General features: G+C 45.1%; 2 protein-coding genes across 4 annotated transcripts in view; both read left to right on the top strand.

The window, feature by feature from the left end:
• Positions 1 to 11,878, top strand: part of pik3r6 (phosphoinositide-3-kinase regulatory subunit 6) — an 18,637-nt gene extending 6,759 nt beyond the window's left edge. For 2 of the 3 annotated variants that reach the window (XM_084465046.1, XM_084465047.1), the window contains 17 exons: positions 1 to 50; positions 237 to 369; positions 916 to 985; positions 1,755 to 1,953; positions 3,311 to 3,461; positions 4,160 to 4,246; positions 4,779 to 5,022; positions 6,535 to 6,822; positions 7,006 to 7,090; positions 7,524 to 7,646; positions 7,972 to 8,073; positions 8,526 to 8,628; positions 8,860 to 8,924; positions 9,415 to 9,505; positions 9,649 to 9,707; positions 9,813 to 9,919; positions 10,150 to 11,878. The exon at positions 1 to 50 is cut by the window's left edge and continues 19 nt beyond it. In XM_084465046.1, the coding sequence (XP_084321172.1) occupies positions 1 to 50; positions 237 to 369; positions 916 to 985; positions 1,755 to 1,953; positions 3,311 to 3,461; positions 4,160 to 4,246; positions 4,779 to 5,022; positions 6,535 to 6,822; positions 7,006 to 7,090; positions 7,524 to 7,646; positions 7,972 to 8,073; positions 8,526 to 8,628; positions 8,860 to 8,924; positions 9,415 to 9,505; positions 9,649 to 9,707; positions 9,813 to 9,919; positions 10,150 to 10,303 (2,111 nt within the window). In that variant the 3' untranslated portion in view covers positions 10,304 to 11,878. The remainder of the gene's footprint in view (positions 51 to 236; positions 370 to 915; positions 986 to 1,754; positions 1,954 to 3,310; positions 3,462 to 4,159; positions 4,247 to 4,778; positions 5,023 to 6,534; positions 6,823 to 7,005; positions 7,091 to 7,523; positions 7,647 to 7,971; positions 8,074 to 8,525; positions 8,629 to 8,859; positions 8,925 to 9,414; positions 9,506 to 9,648; positions 9,708 to 9,812; positions 9,920 to 10,149) is intronic. The other variant, XM_084465048.1, reaches the window with a different exon arrangement.
• Positions 11,879 to 14,100: 2,222 nt separating this feature from the next.
• On the top strand, positions 14,101 to 23,304 carry pik3r6a (phosphoinositide-3-kinase, regulatory subunit 6a; the record flags this gene model as incomplete). Its single annotated transcript, XM_084465104.1, has 6 exons — positions 14,101 to 14,179; positions 19,890 to 20,010; positions 21,221 to 21,294; positions 21,834 to 21,948; positions 22,391 to 22,458; positions 23,186 to 23,304. 6 exons carry the CDS (start codon positions 14,101 to 14,103, stop codon positions 23,302 to 23,304), a joined length of 576 nt encoding a protein of 191 aa, XP_084321230.1.
• Between the last annotated feature and the right edge of the window lie 1,842 nt (positions 23,305 to 25,146).

Here is a 25,146-nt window from a genome sequence, read left to right as displayed (position 1 = left end):
GCAAGAACATAATTCCGCTGCTGCACACACTCATGTACGCTGTGCTACAGGTGCAGTACAGCAGGCACTCACACACTTGCACTCACACCCACACACACGTCCCGCAACACACACACACACACACACACACACACACACACACACACACACACAAACCCCCACCCACTCATGTCTCAGGACTTATTTTTTTATTAATAAGTGATGGTGGCTTGATGTGTGTGTATCAATGTTTCCAGACAGCCCACATGCCTGCTGAGCTGCACAAGCGCGTCTACAACTTCTGCAAGAGGCTCCTGACCTTCCCCCAGCCATACTGCTCCACAGGCCTCAGCTACAGCAGGCTCATGAAGGCTGAGTGCTGCACTCCAGGTATGGCTCTCACTCTCGCTCTCTCTCTCTCTCTCTCTCTCTCTCGCTCTACCCTATTTTCCGATCCCGAAGACTATTGTGGACATACATATTTTCATTGGTGTGGTGGTTTTTGCATTTGTCCCTTATAGGGAGAAAATCGGGTCCAGGTTAAGAAATAATGTTCTCCTTTAAAATGCCCATAACTTTCCTATTCTAGTTAAACTCACCTCACCATTATCATTGTGATTCAGTAACTGTCCACAGTACATTTACTACAAGGGTTTCTCCGTATAGCAAATCTATATTCAATATACCATCCATATTAATGAATGATCAATGTCTCAATAGCTTTCTATAAATACTAAAGGCAAATGATGAATCAATAAAAAAGGTTGCTTTTTTCCTTTGATCACATTATGTCACTAAAGCAAGACAAATTGACTTTGATACACTCACACACACACACACACACACACACCGATCTGGATCTGATTACGGTGCGGTGTGGCGGACGGATGAGGAGCTACGCTGACGGACACTGTGTGATGTGGTTTGTTCCCCCAGGCCTGATGTATCAGAGGAGGGTTGTAGCCGAGCAGAGCCTGAAAAACGATCATTACCCCTTTCAGGAGAGGTGAGCGATTCCTTGGCCCCCATGAAAGCAACCGAGTGCGTCTGCACTTTGTCACACTCCGGCGTCACATCCTCTCTCGCGCTCGAGGCATGCCACGTCACACTGGAGTTTACAGATTGTGTTCTCTCTGAGTGGAGCAGAAGGAATTGGAGATCAATGACATTCTTTCTCTCATGTTCACCATCACAGTCGTCTAAAGCTTTTACGTGCAGCTAATTTGCAAAGATCCACGTCGGCAGATCTTCGCAGAGAGACGGCGGATCTTTGCAGAGCTGCTGATATTTATACATACATCACGTTAAAGGGGGCGGTTTAACTTTTCAAACCCTAATAACCACGAAACTACGAGCATAATCTGGAAGAGGAATCGCGAGACACAATCGCTCAGATGCTCGCTTCCCGCTCAACCAATCATTGATTAGTTGAAGCAAAACCTGCATGCATGCATTGCTAACCTCGGGGAGGTCTTTGCATACGCATGAACAGTAGCTCGTACGGGTCTCTTGGGTTGTGAAACTTCACGGATCTTCGCATGCGTGCTGAATTGTAGTTTGTCCTTGAATTCTACTTCCTTTAAAACCAAAATATAGAGGAAGTAGAGATTGGCATTTTTACATCCTGAATTGGAGAAAAAAGTTAATGGTGGTGTTCATCCATTCCTTTCCCTCCTCCTCCCCCACCTCCTCCTCCTCCTCCCCCACCACCTCCTCCTCCTCCCCCTTCTCCTCTTCCACCTCATCTTCCTCCTCCTTCTCCTCCTCTTCTCCAGGGTGTTTGTTTTTGCAGACCCCGAGGTGTTCTCGGGGCCCCTGGGTATGCTCCTGCAGGCCGACATCCAGGCCTCTAACTTGGGGCCCCATGGACTCCTGACTCCACTGGACCACATGAGCAGCGTGATCCAGCACTCCATCCAGGCGGCTCTGGGGCCCCAGCGTTGTAACGGCCACAGCCTGGTCCAGGCCCTCAGGGTCAGTGGAGATTCCCATTACCTCATCAGTCCACATCGGAATAGACAGACCGACAGACAGAGACAGAGACAGACAGCTAGACAGAAAGAGAGGCAGGCAGACAGACACAGATAGACAGACAGACAGACAGACAGACAGACAGAAAGAGAGGCAGACAGACAGGCAGACAGACAGACAGAAAGAGAGGCAGACAGACAGGCAGACAGACAGACAGACAGAAAGAGAGGAAGGCAGACAGACAGGCAGACAGACAGATAGATAGATATAGATATATACATCATAATTTGTGAAATACACGATCACAAACATTGGGTTCAATTTTTAACACAGTATACAGACACAGTACACAAGATATTAATAATACAATCCCACAATTCAGTTGGGTAATAAAGTTGTGCATAACTGTATCTTCCTTGAATGAAATACTTCCTCTATCCAAATACCCATTGTTTCTCCATTACCGTGGTGGTGTGCTGTGTATCAATCTGCTGTGTAATAGGTTTCTCTTGCATCACATTGGTTTTTCCAGCAAAAGTTGCAAGCCGATCACAACCTCCAAAGGGGGCAAATCCATGATTCTTTACACTCACTAATATTTTCTTCATTACCCCATCCTGTGATTAAAATGTATTTTTGCTATGCGACCAGGGGCCTCATCACAGAAAAAATCCTAACTGCTCCTCCTAACCTTTTTCCATTTTTTTGGACGTCGTAGTTAAGGTGGCAGGCGTGTGTAAGCTGTAAAGTTCTGTGGGAAACCCATTATGCAGTCTCAGTAGCCTTTCAGCCATTACATTTCTGTTGTGATGTTCCTCTTCATTCTCGTCTTCATTGTCATACAGACCTACTAGCAGTGCTGATGCCATTTTTCAGTTATTTTGAATTTAGGACAGGGTGTATGGCCACCTAACTTAGGGACCCTAACTTAGATAGTTCTGTAATGGCTCAATTCCTATCTTAATATAAGATAGGATTTCTTCCTAAGTTACGTTAGGAAACCTCCTTTTGTAATACCAAAACCCCTAAATGCCTTTTCTGTGTTATTGCACCTCCTCCAGACACACACACAAGGAGACGCTTGTGAACTCTCACCTATTTACTATTAATATCTGTCTATCTTCCCCTGCTTGGGTGTGTGTGTATTTGTGCTTGCCTTTACCTTCATTCATGCTTGTGCGTCAATGTGTCTCTCTGCACACATTGGTCATCACCTGCACCCGTGTGTCTGGTGTGTGTGTGTGTGTGTGTGTGTGTGTGTGTGTGTTTGTGTTTGCCTGTGTGTGTGTGTGTGTGTGTGATTGTGTGATTATGTGTGTGTATATTTATGTGTGTGTGTGTGTGTGTGTGTTTATAACAGGACATGGGACAGGATGTGGAGCCTTACTTCCAGGAAGTGGTAGCGACTCTGGAGCAGAACGCCAAGGAGGGCGGCATGTCGGGGGAGGGGGGCCTGCTGGGAGGTCGTCTGGATCAGCTCTATCAAGACATTCTGGCCACGGCCCGCGCAGGTGGGCGCCCGGAAAGACCTCCTGCCGCTGCCATGACAACCTCCCACACACACACACACGCACACACACACGCACACACACACACACACACACACTCCTCATACAGACCGTGCAGATAAACAATTAATCAGCTATCTTAAGAATCGATGATACCTTCATAGACAATTCAAAATAATCGATTGTAACATGCTAATAAATACATTTGGTCAATAAATATATATAAGACATAAGAAAACTATATTTTCTGCCCGCCCCCGATTTTGAATAACTTGTTTCTTCTGTGGTCTGCACCACATGACTGCACATCACGCCTTTGAGGCTGACACAGCTCAGTACCACCGCGTCATTCATTTAGCAGAACTCATTGAGGAGCATGTGGGCGACCCACCCCCCCCCCTTCCCGGACCTTCACCACCCACGGGCACACATCTGCTTACTCAGCTGGTGTTATTTCCCCGGACGACCCTGAAATATACCCTCCTTCCTACTGTTATCATAACAGCTATCCATCTGACGGGGAAGAATGGACAGAGTTCAGAGTGGAGGAGAAGTGATGGGGATGGGGCAGGGGGGTGGGGTGGGGGGGGGGGGGGTTGTTGTGACATTGTGACAGTTATATGGTCTCATCCTCCTCTCTTCCTGTGTATGTGTTTGTTTGTGTGTATGTGTTTGTGTTTGCGTGTGTGTGTGGTCTGCAGGTCCATTGTCATGTGGGCCGCTGTGTGACAGCCGGCTGCCCAACCCAGAGATCAGCTTCCATATGTGGACAGATGACGAGGACATCAGTGAGTGTGTGTGTGTGTGTGTTTTTGTGAGACAGTGCTGAGTTTCTGGTCTAAACATTAGGGGGTTTACAGTTATCCGCTGCAACTCACACCTAGTTATTTATAGGCCTGCATTATACTTTGCTCTATATATAAGAATATGCGTTATATCTTATCGAGCCATTAACAGGAATGGATTATCATATTACTATGACCCATGGCCTAACCACCCAATGAGCTTGCTGACGTCAAGGCTATTAGTGCATGTGATACGCGATTACGACAGCACACACTGTTAGGTTTCTGTGTGTGTGTGTGTGTGTGTGTGTTACTGGGAAGGAGCTGCTTCTAACAGTGTGTGTATATATATATTTATATTTATTTATGTGTGTGTGTGTGTGTGTGTGTGTGTGTGTGTGTTGGAGAGACAGTAAAGTAGCTGCCTTCGACAGTGTTTGTGTGTGTTACATTAAAGGAGCTGCCTCTAACAGTTTGTGTGTGTGTGTGTGTGTGTGTGTGTGTGTGTGTGTGTGTGTGTGTGTGTGTGTCACAGGGAAGGAGCTGTACAGGTGTGTGCGCTCCTCCTCCATGTCAGAGCAGTTCTCCCTCAGCCAGGACCCCGGGGACCCTCTGGAGACGGCGGACCTCCTGGACCCTCAGGACACCCCCCGCCACTCTGTCATGTCCGTGGACAGCGGCATCGAGCGAGACCTCCCCCCAGCCACGGCTGAAGCTGAGTGGTACGACCAGATGTCCGGGGACTTACCCGTGTCGCCCCCCACCGAGTCCTTCAAATGGTACGCTCTAAAATCAGGTTCAGCAAGTCACCTTTAAAAAGGTGTCTGGTTACAAGTTCACACCAGTAAACTTTACAGAGGTATCTAGAAATGCTACAAATGATAGTAAACTGGTACTAAACGGGTAAAAGGTGTAGGGAAAGGTTACAAATCAACGCCGTGTAGACTGGCTACTGTGGATTACGATTTGATCGTTTTCTTGGGTGCAATATCACCGTAACGAAACAGGCGTGACTCCGCCCCTTGCAGACAATCCACAATCACTATTGTGTCTGCAACAGCTGTTTCTATTTGGGTAAAATGGGTGCAAGGTCATAAAACATACCCCGATGGCAACGAACCACAATCATCCACCGCCATCCACCTCATCTAAAGGCAACCTTTTCTCGACTTTTTAACACAATAAAACCTCTTCCGGATGATGATGATGAAGATGATTCGGAAAATGTGTAGTTAAACAACAGGGGTCAATCCATCATCTGTATCTTGACAAACAGCCAGATACATACACTCACCTGTGAATGGGCTTGTTTTGTCGTAGAGCAACCACTCTCTCCTGCTGTCTGGCCTTGTAGATCGCTCAACGATTACTGTGCAAAGGTGACATATTATACCACCAGGTGTGAGTGTGATTAGCCGTTACAAGCCGTTTGGAAAATGTGCCTCTTCTGACATCACAAGTGGGAGTGTCCACCTAGCCGTACGCTGGATAGCTCAGTCTACCAGCCTACCCAGTGGACTCTAGCAAACGTCATACATCTAGGTCAGTGGAATTCACTATTTTTTTCAGGTGAGCCACACTGACAGGACAAAGTCAACAGGAGAGCCATTTTTACCGCAAAGTATCAAAAGCTATAACTTCAGTCATACATAAGCATGCCTGCTCATTAATATCTCATCCCTGAAGCAGTGTTTCCCACAGAACCCAGTCCTGAGGGGGGTTCCTTTTAACCTAGAATGCATCAATCTGGTTCACTTTGAGAGGAAAATTAGGAGCTGTGTACTATTTTCTGGAATAATTTGGAGACACTGGGTCACATAACATAGAAGCTATTGAAGATTTTTTCAATCAAAATGAGTGTGTTCATAGAATACCCCCCCTGGAATATTTATTTATTTTATTTTATTTAAGTAAAATGCATCAATCTGGTGCACTTTGAGAGGAAAATGAAGAGGCTAATTCAACTGTGTCCTATGTGAGCTGTTTAGTATTATTTTCTGGAATAGTTCAGAGACATTGGGAACCCTGCCTGAACAACGTGAACATATAATGTTAGATGTTCATTGGTAAGGCGGTTTCTCTGTTTCCTCTTTATAGTGTTCACGGTTGAGAATGTTGACACACAATTGTATGTGCCCACAAAGAATAAAAATAATTTATCAGTAACACTGATCTAAGTGGACACACCCACTTGTGATGTCAGCAGAGGCCGATTATCAAAACGGCTTGTGAGTTCTAATCCCACTCACGTATAATATGTCACCTTTAAAGAAGACATCTGTACCTCACAGTGCGCCGGAGGCGGCCGGCAGGCTGAGCAGGAAGGGGGGCATGAAGATGAAGCCCACGGTGAGCGACAGCATGGTGCTGATGCAGGACACCCTGGAGGAGCACGGGGGTCTGGGCGGGGCCGGGGTCGGGGAGGACTCCAGGAGGACCCTGCAGCGCCAGACGGGCGGCGGACCCACCCAGGCCGCGCGCTCCTTCTCCAAGGAGCCACGCCCCTTCACCGCCAGGATCGTCGTCATGGGAGACGACAGGGTGCTGGGACGCCTGGCCAAAGCTTACTACGGTCTCAGGTAATGGGAAGCAGCCCCATGGGATTATGGGTGCTGGAGTCCGTCTGAGCATGCTGAAAGCCATGCTTGAAATGCTAATCTATGAATCATCAATCATATAGGGCTTTTTGTTATATAATGTGCCTCTACTTAACCTTACAACCAATGTGCAGTGGGATTAAGGGTTGTGTTTTATCTTTACAGGAAAAGGGAAGCACGGAAGCTCTTTCTGACACAAAAAGTGAACCTCCAGTTCTACTACATTCCCGTCAGCGGCTCCCCTGTCAAAGTAAGAGCCCCCCCCCCCCTGTCAAAGTAAGAGCACTTCCTCTGTCAAAGTAAAAGCAGTTTCACTTTCAAAGTAAGGGCACTTCCTCTGTCAAAATAAGAGCAGTTTCACTGTCAAAAGAAGAGGACTTCCTCTGTCAAAAAAGAGCAGTTTCACTGTCAGATTAAGAGCGCTTCCTCTGTCAAAGTAAGAGCTCTTCCTCTGTCAAAGTTAGAGCACTTCCTCTGTCAAAGTAGGAGCGCTTCCTCTGTCAAAGTAAGAGCATGTCCTCTGTCAAAATAAGAGCAGTTTCAATTTCAAAGCAGGAGTGCTTCCACTCATTTCTCTTGCCACAAGAACCAAGTTTGACGTTCACATTTTGATGATAAGCTTGTGTGATGCTTAGGCTTCTTCCATTTGAATATCATGTGACGTGATTCTGGGTGTGTTTCAGGAAAACGTTCCTCCAACCAAGGAGCATTGTTGTGCGTTTGGCTCCTACCTGGGCATGGTGGACCCCTGGTATAACTGTCACATCCGGAGCCTTGGCGTCACCATTCCTGAACTAGCTAAAAAGGTACCTCATCATAATCATCTACATATCAAGGGTCGAATACAAGATGAGTTGGAGCTGCATGTCATCGTAAATAGTAAATGCAAAGTTCATGAGTTCATACAGCACTTCTCATACAGAAAGTGATTTCCAATAGAGCCTCCAGGATTTGCCCATGGTGAATCCTTACAACACTCAAATCCTTCAGCACACTCTGTGAACAAAAGAGCCCACCTCAATGCACACCATGAGAGGTTTGCTTTGCTTGTAGCCTTGCTAGCCTTGCTAGCGGTGGTTGGATGTCAGATGAGGTAAATAATGACTTCACCTTTGCTCTTTTTGTGGCCAGCACACTAACATCGGTCAGCAGGAGTCCCTGCTGTCTGATGTCATCTCCTACTACGTGCGCGTGGGCCGGCAGCCCGTGCGCTTTTCTATCTACCAGGTGAAGGTGAGCTACGACTGCTGCATTCCACACCTGCATGATACGTGCCAAGGATCCGTCGTCACTCTGAAAAGGCACATGTGTTTGTGGTGGATTCACAAACTATGAAGTGTGGGGAATGTCAGGCTGATAAGCTGCGGCGAGGCAAAGGAGATGAGAACATAGCAGCCAAAGCGAACAATGGAGCAGTTTAGAAGAACTGCGTTTGATCTCGTTAATACCACCATGCGCCCTAATGAATATTACTGGCATGCATGTTTGTAGAGAAATACACAGGCACGCACACACTCTTGTTCACTGAGTGTGTAAATACTTCCTAGCTGTGATGTGTTTGATCTCGGGTTCATGGAAAGGACGGGACACAGCTAACTGCTGTTGAAGTTATTTCTAGTGGCAGGTAAAGGAGTTGGGTATAGAGTGTTATTTCTGATTTGTGCTGCTTTGTTTCCACCGGTCAGATTTCCTTCTGCTGCCTGACCAAGGAGCCTGTGGAGCAGGTGTTCCTGTCTCACCTGGAGATGGAGTTTCCAGAGTTCAGACGCATCTCTCCCTCCGTCAAAGGTAACGTCTTAGGTTATGCAAAAGTGTGGGTTTATATCTTTTTTTCATCTGAGCTGTATGTTTTGCAATGCAAGAACACAGACACTTGTCCGGCTTTTTCAAGGTCTGAGAGAGAATGTTGCCTGCAAGGAATGGCATACCTCAATCCGTCAGTAACCCTGTGTGTGTGTGTGTGTGTGTGTCTGTGTGTGTGTGTGTGTGTGTGTGTGTGTGTGTGTGTGATGTCAACAGAGAAACAACAGTGGAAGACTTCCGGGGAGATCAGCGGAGCGGTGGTCTCGATGAACTACAAAAGGGTGAGTGTATCTGCCCCTAGTACGGCCGTGCCCGCCTTCCCAACCCTCGCTCACACCAAAACTGTCCCATTAGCGTTAGCGCTGCGTTGTACGGTTAACACTACCATGTGAACCGACGTCTCAACTCCCACCCGATCAGTGGGACAGCTGTCTCACGCTCGTCATGCGTCAGACGAGGCTTCTAGACCACTCTGTATTTGTCTGCGCCATCTCTCGGGTATTCCCCAAAGAGTTTCATTCAAAATATTTGTGTATTAAGGTTTTGTGAAGCTCGGCATCTACCACATATGTAAATGGTTGATGTGACCGTCCTGATGTGGAGTTCAGAGTTGAATGAGCTCTAAATCCATCTTAACAACAGGTTTGCATACGAGTTGTAAAAGGTTGAACAAGGAACTAAAAGACTCCCTTCCACTGAAAGAAGAGTAAGTATCAGTTTGAACGAGGCAGTTGGTACGGATCTGTTTCTCAGTGTGTGCTTCGCCTGCAGGTGACGTTAAGCGGTCGTGATGTGGACACCGCTCTCTCCATCAAGATGTCCCGCGCCCGGATCACCGCCATACCCTCTAATGAAACGGAAGGTCCGTCGGATTCCAGTAGACACGCGCACACTCGCAGACATACACATACACTGTCTTATCAGGCCTATCCTGTTGAGAGTAGGCTGTCACATATCTGTCCAATAGTTGATTTGATTATTATTTTATTCCCTTGTGCTCTCTAGATCTTAACTGTTTGACACTGACTTTGAATGAAGCTCAGACCAAGAATAAAAGTAATCTGGTGAGCGTGTTGGTTGTTGTTGGACGTTTTTTGTTTCTAATTCAAATTCAAAATGTGTATTTTTCGGCTGGTCTGACGTTACCATTCATTGGTTTTGATTCTCAGCAGCAGAAGATCAGGATCAGTAACATCAAGATCCGCTCTCTCGAGAAGCGGTCGTTCACTGTCACTCTGGACAGAGACACTCGGAGGGCCTTCAAAGACGTCCAGAGGTGCAGCACGCTGCCGAGTCACTTTTCTTTGTACCACCCTTAACCACCGAGAGCCTCTAAGAGCTTCACATGACTCGTTGAGTAAAAGGCTCATGGGTTAAGGATCCCTAGTTCTGCCCCTGTGTTTTGGTGCCTTTTGTGTCCGTAGCTTTCTCCTCCGTTCACCTCCTGCTCGTAACGATTACATTCTGTGTGTGTGTGTGTGTGTGTGTGTGTGTGCGTGTGCGTAGCATCGAGATCTCCTCGTGTCTGGACCCCTGCTACTGCCTCCACAAGTCCAGTCACACCAAGCCCGGCGGGACCGGCAACGAGGCCGGACTGAGCCAGTACATGAACCGAGGACTTCCCCTGGCCATCAACACCTTCTCAGGCATCATCAACTGACACACACACACACACTGTCTCGCTGTCTCCTCTGATGGATCTGTTCTGCGCTGTGTGTGGAAACAGAGATGGATGCCCCGCAGGTTTCTCAACATGTCACCCTGAGCGAGAGGCCGCTGGATTGCACTGGACTCACAGGCGCTCTTGATGTCAACACGTTCATCAGAACAAGGGTGGAGTCTACAGTGGGTAGACCTGCAGCGTTACTGCTAAGTGCTGAGGTCTGTTACCGTAGGGGGGGTGTCCGTAAGCAACAATCTGAAGTCTGATGTTCTCGTTGGACTTGATTTGCAACACTCCCGTACACACTACCATCTGTTCAAGAGACCCGGGATGTAAAACGTTTGTGTATTTGTGTAAAAGGAAGAAATACAGAGAATGAAGGCTGACGTTATACACTTTAATGCGCTCTATTGAATGCTATCCTCTTTTTAAATGTGGACATGAAATAGTTTCATCCCCTAATATATAAGCACATTATGTATTAATGTGTTCAAAGAAGTGTTCTGGAGGGCAGCACTGTAGTGAGCGCCTCCCATATAGTTAAATAAAATGCAAAGAGCCCAGCGCTGCATCGTATGCCTGCATGCAATGTCCAGCATTATACACTACACGATAAGCTATACATCTCTCTCTCTCACTCACACACACATACACACACACACACATCTCTGGTACGATGAGCCCTGACAATATGCTTTTGTTGTGTGGAGTTTTCATCTTGTCTTGCCCTGTTCTGTTTTTTTAGGGGGAAAAAAACAGATTGTATTAGCAGGCTATGCACTTTGGTAATTGAAGATGGAGCAGTGGAATAGCATCAAAACACAACACAACACATCAGTCACAACACAACACATCAGTCACAACACTTCGGTCCCAACACAACACATCAACCCTAACACAACACATCAGTCCCAACACAACACGTCAGGCCTAACACAACATATCAGTCCTAACACAACACATCGCTAACAACATGACGCATCGGTCACAACACAACGCATCATTCACAACACAAGTAAGAGCCGAGTCAAGCGTGAGCCTTGTGCACAGACACTGTTCCTGCACACACACATTGACACGCAGGAAGGTGAGACATGCTCTGCAGAGATAGCCTTTATGTGCTGCAAACCACAGATGCAACACAAGCACAGAGCTCAAGTGAGGAGCACCTGCAACGGAAGCTGAAGTTCATTGAGAGACTACTTTTACTTTTTACTTGTGTTTGAGTCTGTGAAAGACTTCTAGGTCGTTAAGGAATGCTTTGAATCATCTACAACAGAGATACCTGCTTTCTACTTAGTTCAACTGGTTTTCAAAAAATCAGTGTGTTGCCAAAGTATGGTATTGGATTTGCATGGAAAGAGTGAAATAGCAAGTACAACAAACTAGTTGAATAGTTTGTTGGTCAAGCCAAATTGCTACTGTCTTCAGTTCAAATACTTGTTTAATTGGTAATAGGAAACCAAATCTTAATATCTCTTAATATTGTCCAGGCTTGATGGAGATGTCTTTGCCTCTCTCTATTTTAGTTTAATTGCATGTATATTTATAGAGAAAGAGAGAGAGAGAGAATGTTGTATGAATATAAATAATACTGTAAATCAGTGTTCAAACTTGTAAATAAATGATTTTTCTATTACAATATATTTAATATATTAACAGAAATACACACAAAAGTCACTTTGTCCCCTTTAAAAAGATTATTTTAAAAATAACTTGTTATCATAACGTTTCCTGCTTTTGCATTTCTCTCCCATGTGTTGTGTATCACACCTGTGTTTGACGGGCAAGGCTCTTGTGGAAGAGATCCCCTGATTGGTCAGAAATTAATTAGGAGAGGTCTGAGATGTAAATATGCCCATATACCTTTTTCAACCCAAATAAGGGCATATATTTTCCAAAATATGGAAATAAATATAAATATGGGAAACCTTCTCAAAAGAGGCTTTATAACGGTTGGTAAACCGTAGAAAGCAGCATTGAGGCCAGTGAAAATGTTATGCTGGATACTCTCAGATCGAGTCCATGTCGCTACGTGGATATACCATCAGAAGTGAGCGTATTTCGGAAAAGAGTAGGTTATTAAGTATATGATTGTATATAAGGCCGCTTATTCACTCTTGGACGTTTAGCAAGAAGTTATCGCTACGATGTTGAGCTAGGTAGGAGCTAACATAACCAGTTGACATAGAAACAGTAAAAGCAGAGATGCAGCTATTTATTTTCGCTATTATATCTATTTATGTGCCAACGTTATCGCCAAATTATAATTAATCAATTTCAACAGGGCTCTCAAGTTTTGAGTTCAGAGTGAGATTTTGTCGGCAGCGGTGGCCGCGGGAGGGGGGGGGGGGGGTATATTAACATGTGACTGCATAGTACAAATGTGTCCACAGACATGGTGACTAATGTATGATAGTAGCTGTTATGTATTAACTATTCTTTATTGACTTACTGTTTAAGAGGAACTGGAAGCGCACACGACTACTGACTTAGAATAATTTTATTCATGACCCGTTAACTACAGCGCGTAGCTATCTGGGCAGAGCCGAGTACCAAGAGGGCCCCCTGGTGGCGATTCTGCCTTATATACTTCAGTGCAACCAATGGGTGACCACCTCATTAAGCACCAATCATAATGAACCTACACAACCGATTTACCACACTGGCCAATTCTGTGTTGGGGAACACCACAGTAGCCTAAGCATTATTGGCCCTTCACACTAATATTCAGAAACAACACTGCCTCAAAAGGCTATTGGCTTAAGCAACACCAGTAGAGGCATATACTTTTCCCTGAACTTTTAAACGTTGCAAACGTGCAAAAACATAATTATATATTTATGTGGCATTCAGTCCAACGCTTAAAATATATCTGTGGCATTCAGTAGGCCAATGCTGTGGTAAAGTGTGTAAAGTATGACCAGGTGTTTCTTTCTGTTCAATAGATACAACTTTATCAATCCCCTGTAGGAGAAATTTGTTAATGTTTGTCCCTATAAAACAATAATGGTAAAAAATATATATATACAAAACATGACGGTAACTAAGTAAGTCAAACCGTCCAATCTGAAGGCTCTACTTAACCACTCCCCCTACTCACTTCCACCAATGCAAAGCGAACGGAACTGAGTAGGGGAGGGCGTAGCCTAACCAGTTTGTGAACGACCCAGAGAAACGCAACGCAAATTCAATGTGAACATGTATGAGGCTTTAATAAAATCCCGAACGATTTTGAAATTCCGCCACACACTTTTTTTTAAAGTGTCTCAAAAAGAGGGCATGTCCGGGCAAAAGAGGACGTCTGGTTACCCTACGTACGGGAAACCCATTTGATTCCTACCTGTTCCACTGTTAAATACCGGCGCAAATTGGTGGGCGCTATCCTGGTAGTGTGGCGTGTGAGCGTGTGAATGGGTTCAATTGCGTGTGTCTCACGCCGAATGAGTGAGACTTGAGAGCCCTGATTTCAATAACATTAATCGGTTCATGTGTTTATCCATTGAATTTGGAAGGCCGGGAATGGCGGGAATAAAAACTGCCGCTGGGCGCCATATCTGGGCCCACACTGATTTCCTGTCTCGAGGCCCCAAATGCCAGGCTGCCTGTCTCCTATTACCACAAGATGGCGATATTGCGTAATACATTTTGTCTTTACGAAAATGGTACACAGCACAGCAAATTCTCGCGTTGGCTTTGGGCTTCGTTCACAAACGACGCCAACATCAGCGCGTGTCTGGACTGTTGTGGAATCTCCCGGTTCACGAGGAGACAGAAGACCTCCGAGCAGAGCGATGGAGAAGAAGCGGGGTGCATCTCATCAGTACGGGGCACTGGAATGTACTAAATGGACCACGGACATTAACGAAACAGGTGAGCCGCGTTTATGGCGTTATCTAAATTATTTATTTCTTCAAAATTATAATATTGTTTGTGGTCATTCGTATTTGAGGCGTGCATCATCATCATCATCATCATCATCATCATCATCATCATCATCATCAGCCGGCGCCATAGTCGTAATGCACAGGTGGCACTGACAACTGGTAACACTGAACATGTATAATAACGCAAGTGTGTGTGGGTAATGTATGTGTTTCGGATAAGGGGGTATTTATGTGGAGCTTTTGTGACAATACCCTACTTAATAACTAATCCAAACTGACACGCTTTATTTCACTTTTTTGAGCTGTCGTGTGCGTGCGTTAATCTGTTGATTTACAATGTGTGGTGACCTGACCGTGTGCCTTTACAGGTCTTCACAGGTCTTCACAAAGTCTTCTATATTTCTGAGTTTAATGAAAATGTATCGTTAATCGCAGTGTTCTCTCTCTCTCTCTCTCTCTCTCTCTCTCTCTCTCTCTCTCTCTCTCTCTCTCTCTCTCTCTCTCTCTCTCTCTCTCTCTCTCGTCCATCCGTCCCAATTACAGCCGCTGTGATGTCAGACCACTGGGTCTGTTGAAGTCTCATATTAGGCCTATTAAAGGGACCAACTATAGTGGTGGGTTTGACTGGTGATTCACCACAAAACACATCATAAGAAATTATAATATGGCCTTATCATTATGGAAACCAGGAAACTCAGAAGAAAGGACAATGTATTCATATCTTTGGTATTGGTATGATTAATTGCTCTCGTGAAGGATGGTGATTTGTAATTCTATAATAAGCGAGCCGTCGTTCTGTGTTCTATTCCCCTGAGGTGTGAAGGAAAGTTCAGGGGGGGCGAGGTTTGCCATAGTAACAGAGTGGTCTTTCACTGTTTGCATCCCAAAAGTTGCTTTCATGTTGTGCTGTTGAGTGGGAGATACTGACTGCTCACTGTGTGGACACCCATTGGGCCACCACTGTCCATAGTCCACTCAAGGCCTAGTCCACTCAACACAGGCAGTAGCTGATTGGGTGACTGATATATATATATATATATATATATATATATATATATATATATATATATATATATATCTAAAGAGAGAAATGCATTATTATTGAAGAGATATTTGTAGAAGTCTAGTGTTGCTGATTTGCAATTGTTGAGATTCTGAATGTACCTTATTAGATGCATGTGTTGTGTATCAACATGTGTATCATGCGATTGTGATCATGTCATTGCTATCTTATTGGTCGTAATCATTATTTAGCGATTGTAAGGAGACTTTGAGAATAATGGTTTTAATCATTAAAAAAGTCCCCGGTATGTCATCTGATTCAATGTCGGTTTGTGTTAGAGTTGTTGACATCCAGTGTGTGTCTTCAAAGTGATAATAAATGTTTCACAGTCAATTTGGAGATGCACGTATAGATAAAAATATATCTGTAGTTACCTATCTGTAACTGGAGGAAATTAAGGTGGGATATCTGCAATAAGGAGATGTCATCCTAAATAATTGACCAATGGCGCTAATCATAAGCCTGACCAATCGTGTTTTATCCAGCCACACGGTCACGTTAACGTTGGAGTGAGTGGCTCTGGGAAGGCTGATGAGGAGAGAAATGAATAATCACTTACGCGACCGTTGGGTGTGTAGTCTTTCTTATCAAGCATTTTCTGTCAACTGTCTACAATTTCAACAGTTTTACAACAAACTGCAGCTTTCTTGACTTGCAAAACTGTCTTTTAAATTGTCCGAAAATAAGGTCCCCACAAACAGGGGAGGGACTTAGGCTATCTACAGAGTACAGACCCTATTCACTGAGCCATCGCTGTAGGATAATCACAGGTGTCATTACACTAATTATGGCTCTGCTCTTTCACCAGGACCCGGGTAGCAGACTGAACTCATGAAGATAAGCCTGTTACATAAAGCAGCAGCATAATTAGTGATGGAAGCGACACTGGTGACAAACTGTTCAAATACTGTAAAAACTCCTGGTTGTTCCGACGCATTCAGAACTGCTTTGTCAATGTCGTTCATAGGCGGTCCGTGCATATGCTTTCAAAAATATGTAAGTGAAAATACCTTTTAGAATAGACCTACTGTAAGGGACAATATAGACGGCTGAATAAAACCAACTATGACCATCGTTTTCCCAGCGGTTAGACCTGGGCCCCGTTTCCTGAAAGCATTGTTAGCCTGCATGGTTTGTAAAGTTCATCGTACGAGCATCGTAGAGTTTTCACACCATTTCCCGAAAGCATCATTGCGTAACAAACGTCGTTAAAACCCTCGTAGCTAACAAGGGCTCCAGGGGCACTCATAGAGTGCTAAGAGCATCGTGACTATAGCCTCAGTGGAGTCATCAACTGGACATTCCGTGGTATTGGGGATGTGTTTTCTTAAAACACATCCCACAATACCACGGAATGTCCAACTGGCGCAATTTCGCAATACCCCAAAAACAGTGGTTACCGCAGATGTATTACTCATAGACTACTGTTAGATTTAAGTTAGAAGTCAACAACATAAGTTAACAGCATCATTTATTGCAGCAAAATTTCAAAAATACATGCGCAGCCGAAATGTAGGCTACCGATCAAACGCCACGTCACAAGGCATATAATAAAATCGAATTCCATTGCTGTTGTGTGGGAGGTCGCTTTCGAGCTGCACTCCCTCTGATTTTAATTCAACCATCGTGGTCAAAATGTCCTTGTATTGATCAATGACAGAAGACATACTGTACATGAATCATGTTGAGACCAGCGGGTGTCTGAGAATTTCTGCAGGCGTTTTTTGTTGCGATTGTTTGCCATAAAGCACTGTAGGCGCGTTGGTGAGGCTGTGATGAAGTTGGCTATTTATTGGACCGTGTCTAGACAGTTACAAACATCCCTGACCTTAGTGCAGTGCACAATCGCCAAGTTGAGAGCATGGTTTCTGCAGTGAACGCGTGCCTTTCCCGCTTACATTTCCCGCACCATCATACCCCTGCCCAACAATATGGGCAGGAATCAATCTAGACCAGCAACAGCAATAGCCGTGTCAATGCCTCTGCGTTTGAATTATAATGAATGAATGGAACGTTGTATTTTTAATGTTGACACCAAAGTTTCTAGACTATAGAGTGCGCTGCGCGCCAATCACTGAATGAATGAATGAAACATTCTGTGGAATCAGAGAAAGTCTGCCCTCTTTGCGGCGCAAAGCATGTTTCAGAAATCAGCACATTTAGATAAATGCTATAGTTGTCACACAGACACATGCTATTTTTTATTTTTGTAATATGGAATTATTTCCATATTACAGAAAATGCCGTGAAAAAATGTACGCACGGTGCGTTCAGGATTAGGACTGATATAGTATATGTCGGCCAAGGCCTAATCAATTGTGTTTTAATATTTGTAGCATTCATATTAGTCTATTCTTTTCATAGGCTACTCTCCTGTTGGCCTTGATCGGGAGATATTTATTTGCTGCCACAAAATATAGTTTAATCTTACAACATTCTTGCGTCTCCCCCTCCTACCGAGCCCATTTCAGCACCGCGTCAGTGGACAGCTACAGGCCTACGAACGTCGTAAGAGCAGTGCACGCGCGTTCATGTTAAGAGGAGTTTCGGGAAACGCTCTAAAACATTTTACGAAGCATTGAAAGATCCTTCGTAAGAATGATCGTACGAGCGTGGATCCATCGTTATCGGGAAACAGGGCCCAGGTTGGACCCAGTAGATGTCAATCCTGGAAAGATCTCTGATGAGCAAATACAGCTGTTTTCAAACAGCCTTTTAACAAGAAAAAAGATATCAATGTTCGATATCCAAAACATCATGTTTTGATTTGGGTGACCATGGACTTTATTGTTCTCTAAAGTCGCAATGTGTCAGATTGAGCCCCCTGAGACTTCAAAATCATCCTCAAAATAAAAACCACTCCACTCTAACTGGCTGGTCCACTGTGTGACGTGATGTAGCGTAGCTCGGCTGGCTGGGTGGCGTGAGTGGGAGTTTTTTGTAGAATTTGTAGAATAACAAGAAGGTCCATTGCTACACCACCTAGGTGGCTGCCACACTCCACCTAGGTGACTTTTACTGGGCACCACCACACAGGGTGGGTAATGAAAAAAGCTTTAAAAATTGCTATAATCATGGCACTCCATGTTGCTATGAAGGAGATCTCTCCCTGATGCCTCTTGCACACTACCTCCGTCAACGGACGCATCTCATTGACTTTGCATGGGGCGCCCTCGAAATGCATTGTGGGTCCGTCCGTCAAGTCGGCTCCGTGGCTGGCGTCAAAAGTTGAGAAATGTTCAACTTTTCAGGCAGCGACGGAACCGTCAGCTAATAAAATCGCGTTATGCAAATATACGCAAGTGCACTGTCCAATGAAATCGCCTTTGTAATACAACCAGGGAAAACACAGGGATATGTCAAAAAGCCCCCATCCGTCGACTGACGGAGGTAGTGTGCAAGAGGCATGAGGGTGTGTGGTGATGACGGGTTTAACTGTGGTGCTCACTGATTACTCAATGCACCACAGGTGTGCAGCCCCACCCAGCCCCAGAGTCCCATCAGTCTGACTCGGACCAGGTGAGGCTGCTTAACCCTCCATCGTCCACACACACTCCCCAAGAAAGGATTTTAATGATAATATTATTGACATCGCTCTTGATCAGCATTGACAACAAATATGTCAAGGTCATTATTTTACGTAAACAACTGTAGTGTTTGTTCAGTTTATTACTTCCTTCACATTTGAGTGAATCTGCTGAGGTGTGTGTGTGTGTACGTGTCTCTGTGTGAATGAGAGAGAGAGAAAGAGAGCGAGAGAGAGATAGAGAGCCATCCCAGTGGTTTAAAACGACTGCCTGTTCCTCTACAGAGCGGGTGGACTAGGGGAGGGTTGTTGAGGCGTGGAGGAAGGTTGGCAGCGGAGGAGGAGGTTACATCTCCCTCTCCAGTCATGTGGAACACAAGTGAAGGCTACGGGGAAAAGGTTCCTCAGTGCAGGTTCAGCTCAGACACAAACTCTAACTCGCTACCAGGGGCAGAGTTATAACACGAGGCGTGTTCTCTCATACAGTTCTACGTTCTGACACATCCTCAGAGCTACACTGGTTATCTTATTGTCACAGCAGTGAAAGTCCTGTGTGTGTGTGTGTGTACCAGATAGTGTGTGTATCCTGAAACAGCAAGCGGCCTTGCTCATCTATCCATGGACACATAGTGATTATGCTCTGACTGTGATATAATCAAGCTGTAATTTGTATACTCTATATACACTGTCACTTGCGGGCCAATATTTACTTCCTTCACTTTGCAATAGAAGATAAGTTGAGTTATTTTGTAGTGTCTCTGCTTGTGTGCATGTGCGTTTGTGGGTGTAAGTGGTAAGGTAAGTGGTTCTATATGTGTAAGGTGTACATATCTATCTATATATATATATATATATATATATATGTATATAGATATGTATGTATGTATGTGTGTATATATATATATTTGTATGTGTATATACTGTATGTAAGGTTGTGTGGTGCATAGGTTTGTTAGCATACGTTGGGCCTCCAGAAGAACGGATGTACAGTACAGTCTAATACGGTATAATGACATGGCTGCAGGTATTGATCTCGACACATCCAACCATCAAAGACCTTTTCACACCATCCCTGAGTCTCTTTATCTTGATCCTGTTCCCACATAGAGGGAGACGCCGTTTCCATGGCGGACTCCAGCGTAACCAAGGACGACATCGAGGGGGAGCTGTTCAAGATCGAGAGGATCCGCGATGTGCTGGTCCGCAGGGAGTCGGAGCTCAGATACATGTGAGAGGAACAGGGCGGCCCGCGTCACCGGCAGCACTCGGGGGGGGCCTATGCTAGACTGGCATCACCAGACCAGGGAGGTCCCACTCTGGGACCTCCCTGGTCATTTTTGATTGTCCAAGGGGAGTCACCAAGGGGAGTCACCAAGGGGAGTCACCAAGGGGAGTCACCAAGGGGAGTCACCAAGGGGCATCAACAAGGAGTGTCACTAAAGGGCGTCACCAAGGGGTGTCACCAAGGGGCGTCAACAAGGGGCGCTACCAACGGGCGCAGACTAAAATACCTCTGGACGCAATTGGATAGGCCTACAGCTACAACCAATCATTGTAATGAAACGGTTGATGCAGCACTGAACAAGGATTGTAAACAGACACCATGCGTGCAGCAGAGAAGAGCTTCAAGTGCAGTCATTTGTTCTTCTTTTAGTGAAAATAAACCGTCCAGTTTGTTTAATCCTGCCTCGATAGCGGAAGCAACATACCGTTCTACATCATTGGCAGCCATCTTTGTTGTTGTCTATGCGCTTAATGCGCTCCTTTGCCATCCTATTTATCCCGCCTCGTATTAGATAAATGGTTGAGATTTGTAGGTCTATCTTGTAACTGGCAGAAGTCTTTTTTTATGGGAGGGGAGTCAGACCTTATCTGCAGAGCAAATGAAACATGAGCTGGCGAGAGTCGTCTGGTTCCCAGGCCAGGCCTCCGCAGGATGAGAGCACTCTAAAGGTAGATGGGTGCACGTAGAAGTTTTTTTTTTCCAATGGACGTGGCAAACACGTTATCACACATGTGTGTTACATGTGAAGGGCTATCGTGAAGGGTGTGCTGACTTTCACACGATGTGCAGAATGTGATCTTTCCTCCTTTTTGAATTTTAATTGGTTTATTGAGCGAAACATAAGAGACATTGGTCATTTATGTATGTAAAATATGTAACCTTATATATTTTGGATGTCTGCATGCACACATATACACGTATGTGTATGTGGCCTTGTTTGTTTGTGAATGCATATATTGTTTTTTTAGATGAAGATTTCTGCAAAAATGTGTGTTTTGGTTTGTGTGTTTGGTTGGGACGTTGGTGTGTGTGTGTGTGTGTGTGTGTGTGGTGTGTGTGTGTGTATGTGTGGTGTGTGTGTGTGTATGTGTGTGTATGTGTCAGGTGTGTGTGTGTGTGTGTGTACGTTTCTCTCAACCCATGTTCTGTGCAGGATGGATGACATCCAGCTCTGTAAGGAGATCACGCGTCTGAAGAAGGAGCTCCAGAAGCTGGTCTCCATTCCAGGTAGGAGGACCCCAACAGATCATCTCTGTAAGGTCTCCATTTCCTTCTTCCATCCCGACTTCAGCATTTTAAATGTCTCTATTAAAAGGTGCCGTCGATTTGTAGACAGTCATAGAGAGCAGAAGAGCAGAAGGGAGCAATGTTTTGAAACTGAACAACCAAATAAATCCCTCTCTCCAGCTCACTCCCTCCTAAAGTTTCTCCACCATTCTCCATCATCACCACCCATGAATGACAGGCAAGAGGGTCTTGTAACATTTTAATGTTTCAAAACACATTTCAATCAACTCATTAGATCAGATTGTGTGCCCATGGCCCCATCTGCTTTGTAGGTATGATGTATTTCAGAGATAAAGACAGCATTCTTTCCTCGTGCATTTTCTACAGGCTACGGTCTGCAGCGATACGATTTCAGAATGCAATATATCCTAAATGCATATCGTCATTATGAAAATGGGATATTGTGACCGTCTTTGCGAAAAAAAATAAAGATCCATTTCCTGAATGAAGAGGTAACAGACATGCCTTTGGTCCTCCAGATAAGGACAAGTCATCAGAGGACCGGCAGAGAGAGGAGGAGCTCCTGCTGCAGATCCACAAGCTGGTGGAGACCAGAGACTACCTGGTGGAGGACGTGGAGTTTGAACGGCTACGGTGAGCTGTTCACCACAGGTTGAACCGTTCACCACAGGTTTAACCGTTCACCACAGGTTGAACCGTTCACCACATGTTTAACCGTTCACCACAGGTTGAACCGTTCACCACATGTTTAACTGTTCACCACAGGTTGAACCGTTCACCACAGGTTGAACCGTTCACCACATGTTTAACTGTTCACCACAGGTTGAACCGTTCACCACATGTTTAACTGTTCACCACAGGTTGAACCGTTCACCACAGGTTTAACCGTTCACCACAGGTTTAACTGTTCACCACAGGTTTAACTGTTCACCACGTGTTTGACTGTTTGCCACATGTTTAACTTGTAATATCGTCTATGGCATTGGCAACACCTAGATATCACTTCCATTGTATTGTACTCCTGCTGGGCGTCGTACCTTACGCAACCGTCTGTTTCATTTTTTTATGTCCCCAGAGAGCGGGAAGAAGACAAAGAGATGGCAGAGTTTCTAAAAACCAAGTTCCCTGACAACAAGAAGAAAGGTATGCAACCATCTGAATGTAATGTCATGTCATATCATGTCATGGAATGACATCTGCGTCAAACTGAGTCACCCCAACGGAGAGAGAAATCCTCAAAATATCCCAATGGACCCTTTTCACAGAGCTGTCATAGCAGGGTTAGCCCTTAGCCTTTTCAGTTCATTAGCGCTCCGTCACCATGGGACTCATCCTGAACTTCTGAGAAATGGAGACAGTTAAGCAGGGGAGCATATTGAAGAAGCTCTAGACCCAAATTCTCATTGGCTGTCAGGCCTGTTCATCTATTTACATCCATGGGTTTGCCCACTCTGCGGGTGTGTATACATATCTTTTTTTTGACCACTAAGAAATTGTTATACATCAGGTTTGTTTTTCTAGGGTCTGTGATTGGTCATGCTTGCATGTCAATCAAGACCTCTTCCTGACAAGTAGGCGGTTCCTGACACAGTTAATCAACACTCTGTCCCAGACTAACTGTAAGAAGCGGCTGGTTCAGCTGCAGTTTAGCAGGTAAACACAGGTTTAGCCCCTTACATTAACATGGGGTAGGGATCCGGTATGTTTGATCCATCTGTGTCAGAGCAGCAGGGTGGTCAACGTCTGGTTATCTTCACTAGTTCACTAGTCCATTACTGGTGCCCAACTAAGCAACAGACCCCTCATTGGTTGGCCCTTTCTTGTTTTTCCCTCAGTAAATGAGTGAGTAAAGGAGCCCTCTGTTCCCCAGGTACCGTACCCGTCAGAAGGGGGGCCCAGCGGGCCCCGCAGCAGCCCTCTTCCCCCTTCACCAAGACCGGTCTCAGCCTGCTGAAGGAGTGCTGTGGCTTCACCTGCTCCATCATGTAGAATCACAGAGGGACCAGTCTGAGGGGCCTGGAACCAAAGGGACAACCATGCCCCCACAAAGTGGCCCCTCCGGTTTCAGATGTGCTGCTGGGACAGAACCTGGGACAGAGATACACGAGTAACAATGACATTAAGAGTGGTTCTGGACTCATTTCATGTGTTTCTGCTCTGGTCCTCTCGGTGTAGAGCGTGGACTTCAGATCATCAGATCTCTCACCGTTTAACTAGTCGTTCACTTTGTTCTCCCCTGCCATTAACTCGGACTAAACCCATCTGGTTTCACATGTTCACAGACGCACACGTCCCACATTTAGCCACCGTTTATAGTATAATGCTCCTCAATCAGCTAAGCTAACGAAGCAAACAGAGCTTCTCCAAATGAATATCTAAAGACACCAACGAGTCATTAAGGAGTGTGATATGTCACCACACTCAGCGGGCGCACTGGGAGCCTGCATCATTAGCAGCAGGAGATGGCCCTGATGAAGTTGACATTAGTCCGCACACACACGTCATTGGTTAACGAGCTGCCAGTTGTTTCTATGGTGCCAGACCTTCTATGACAGCGGTGGTACTGGAGGGCTCTGCTGAGATTTTCTCGAACGTTAATGTCTTATATACAATTGGTTGTGGCTGGACCGTACAATTTGAATTTGAAAGTTCTTCTCATTTCCAGTTGGATGTGGGCCTTTCCTCACGTAAAAATCGTTTTGAGTGAGTTGTTTTATTCTCATAGATTCTCCATGCCTTCAGTAAGACATGTCAATAAGAAGAATGGGGTCCCCTAAGGACTACGTTTCCCAGCATGCTGCAGCCCACTGAGTGATCCAGAGAACCCTGATCCTTCACAGGGTTAGCGCTGCGTCCAGTGAGACGATGCGATCAGCGTGACATTGCCAGCTGTGTTCAAACAGAGCAGCGCGTGGACACTGACCCAGTATGAGAGCTGCTGCAGTGGTGCGTGATGATATCTCTATAGCCAATCAAATCCTTGCGCAGTGTCTGGTTTGGGTCACCGTGGCAACCTGGATGCCTCCTCCCCCAATAGCTATACATTACCAAGGTGTACAGGTGGTTGGTTTTCAGTACATGCTTCATGTCACATTCTCACTAGGTGTGCCACAGTCTCACCGTTTTCTTGCTAATGCTAAGAAACCATGTGCACCTACTCCATGTTTAATCATAACATCATGACAAAAAAGATTAACATGACATAAAAAGCAACATAAAGTATATCTGGTGTAGATATTACAGTAGAGGAGAGTCGATATGATGTAGATTACAGTACAGCATAGCAGATATGTTGTAGCTATTACAGGAGAGGAAAGTAGATATTACAGGAGAGGAGAGTAGATATCTACATCATATCTACTCTCCTCTACTGTAATATATACACCAAATATACTTTATGTTGCTTTTTATGTTATGTTCATATTTTTTGTCATGATGTTATGATTAAACATGGAGTGAATATTGTGGAAGTTGTAGCTATTACAGGAGAGGAAAGTCGATTTTACAGGGGAGGAGAGTAGATATTACAGTAGAGGAGAGTAGATATGGTTGTTGATTGTTAACTAACTATGACAGGTAGTTAACAGTTCTGGGAGAACAAATCTTACTCACACATGAGATATGAGAGAGACAGCAAAGAGAGAGAGGGGGTGGAACTTGGCGAGTGTGTGTGTGTGTGTGTGTGTGTGTGTGTGTGTGTGTGTGTGTGAACAAGCTTCAGAATGAGTCACTCTTAGCACCAGACACCCCGCTGGCTTCTGGTCAGCCTTGCCTTCCCCTGAATAACACCCCTGCTAAAAGGGCTCAGATGTCAGTTTCACATCACAGCCC

The sequence above is a fragment of the Micromesistius poutassou genome (assembly GCF_964030765.1).
Source record: "Micromesistius poutassou genome assembly, chromosome: 3".
NCBI classification, from domain to species: Eukaryota; Metazoa; Chordata; class Actinopteri; order Gadiformes; family Gadidae; genus Micromesistius; species Micromesistius poutassou.
The sequence above is the reverse complement of the archived record's forward strand: the minus strand, read 5'-3'. Positions and strand labels throughout refer to the sequence as shown.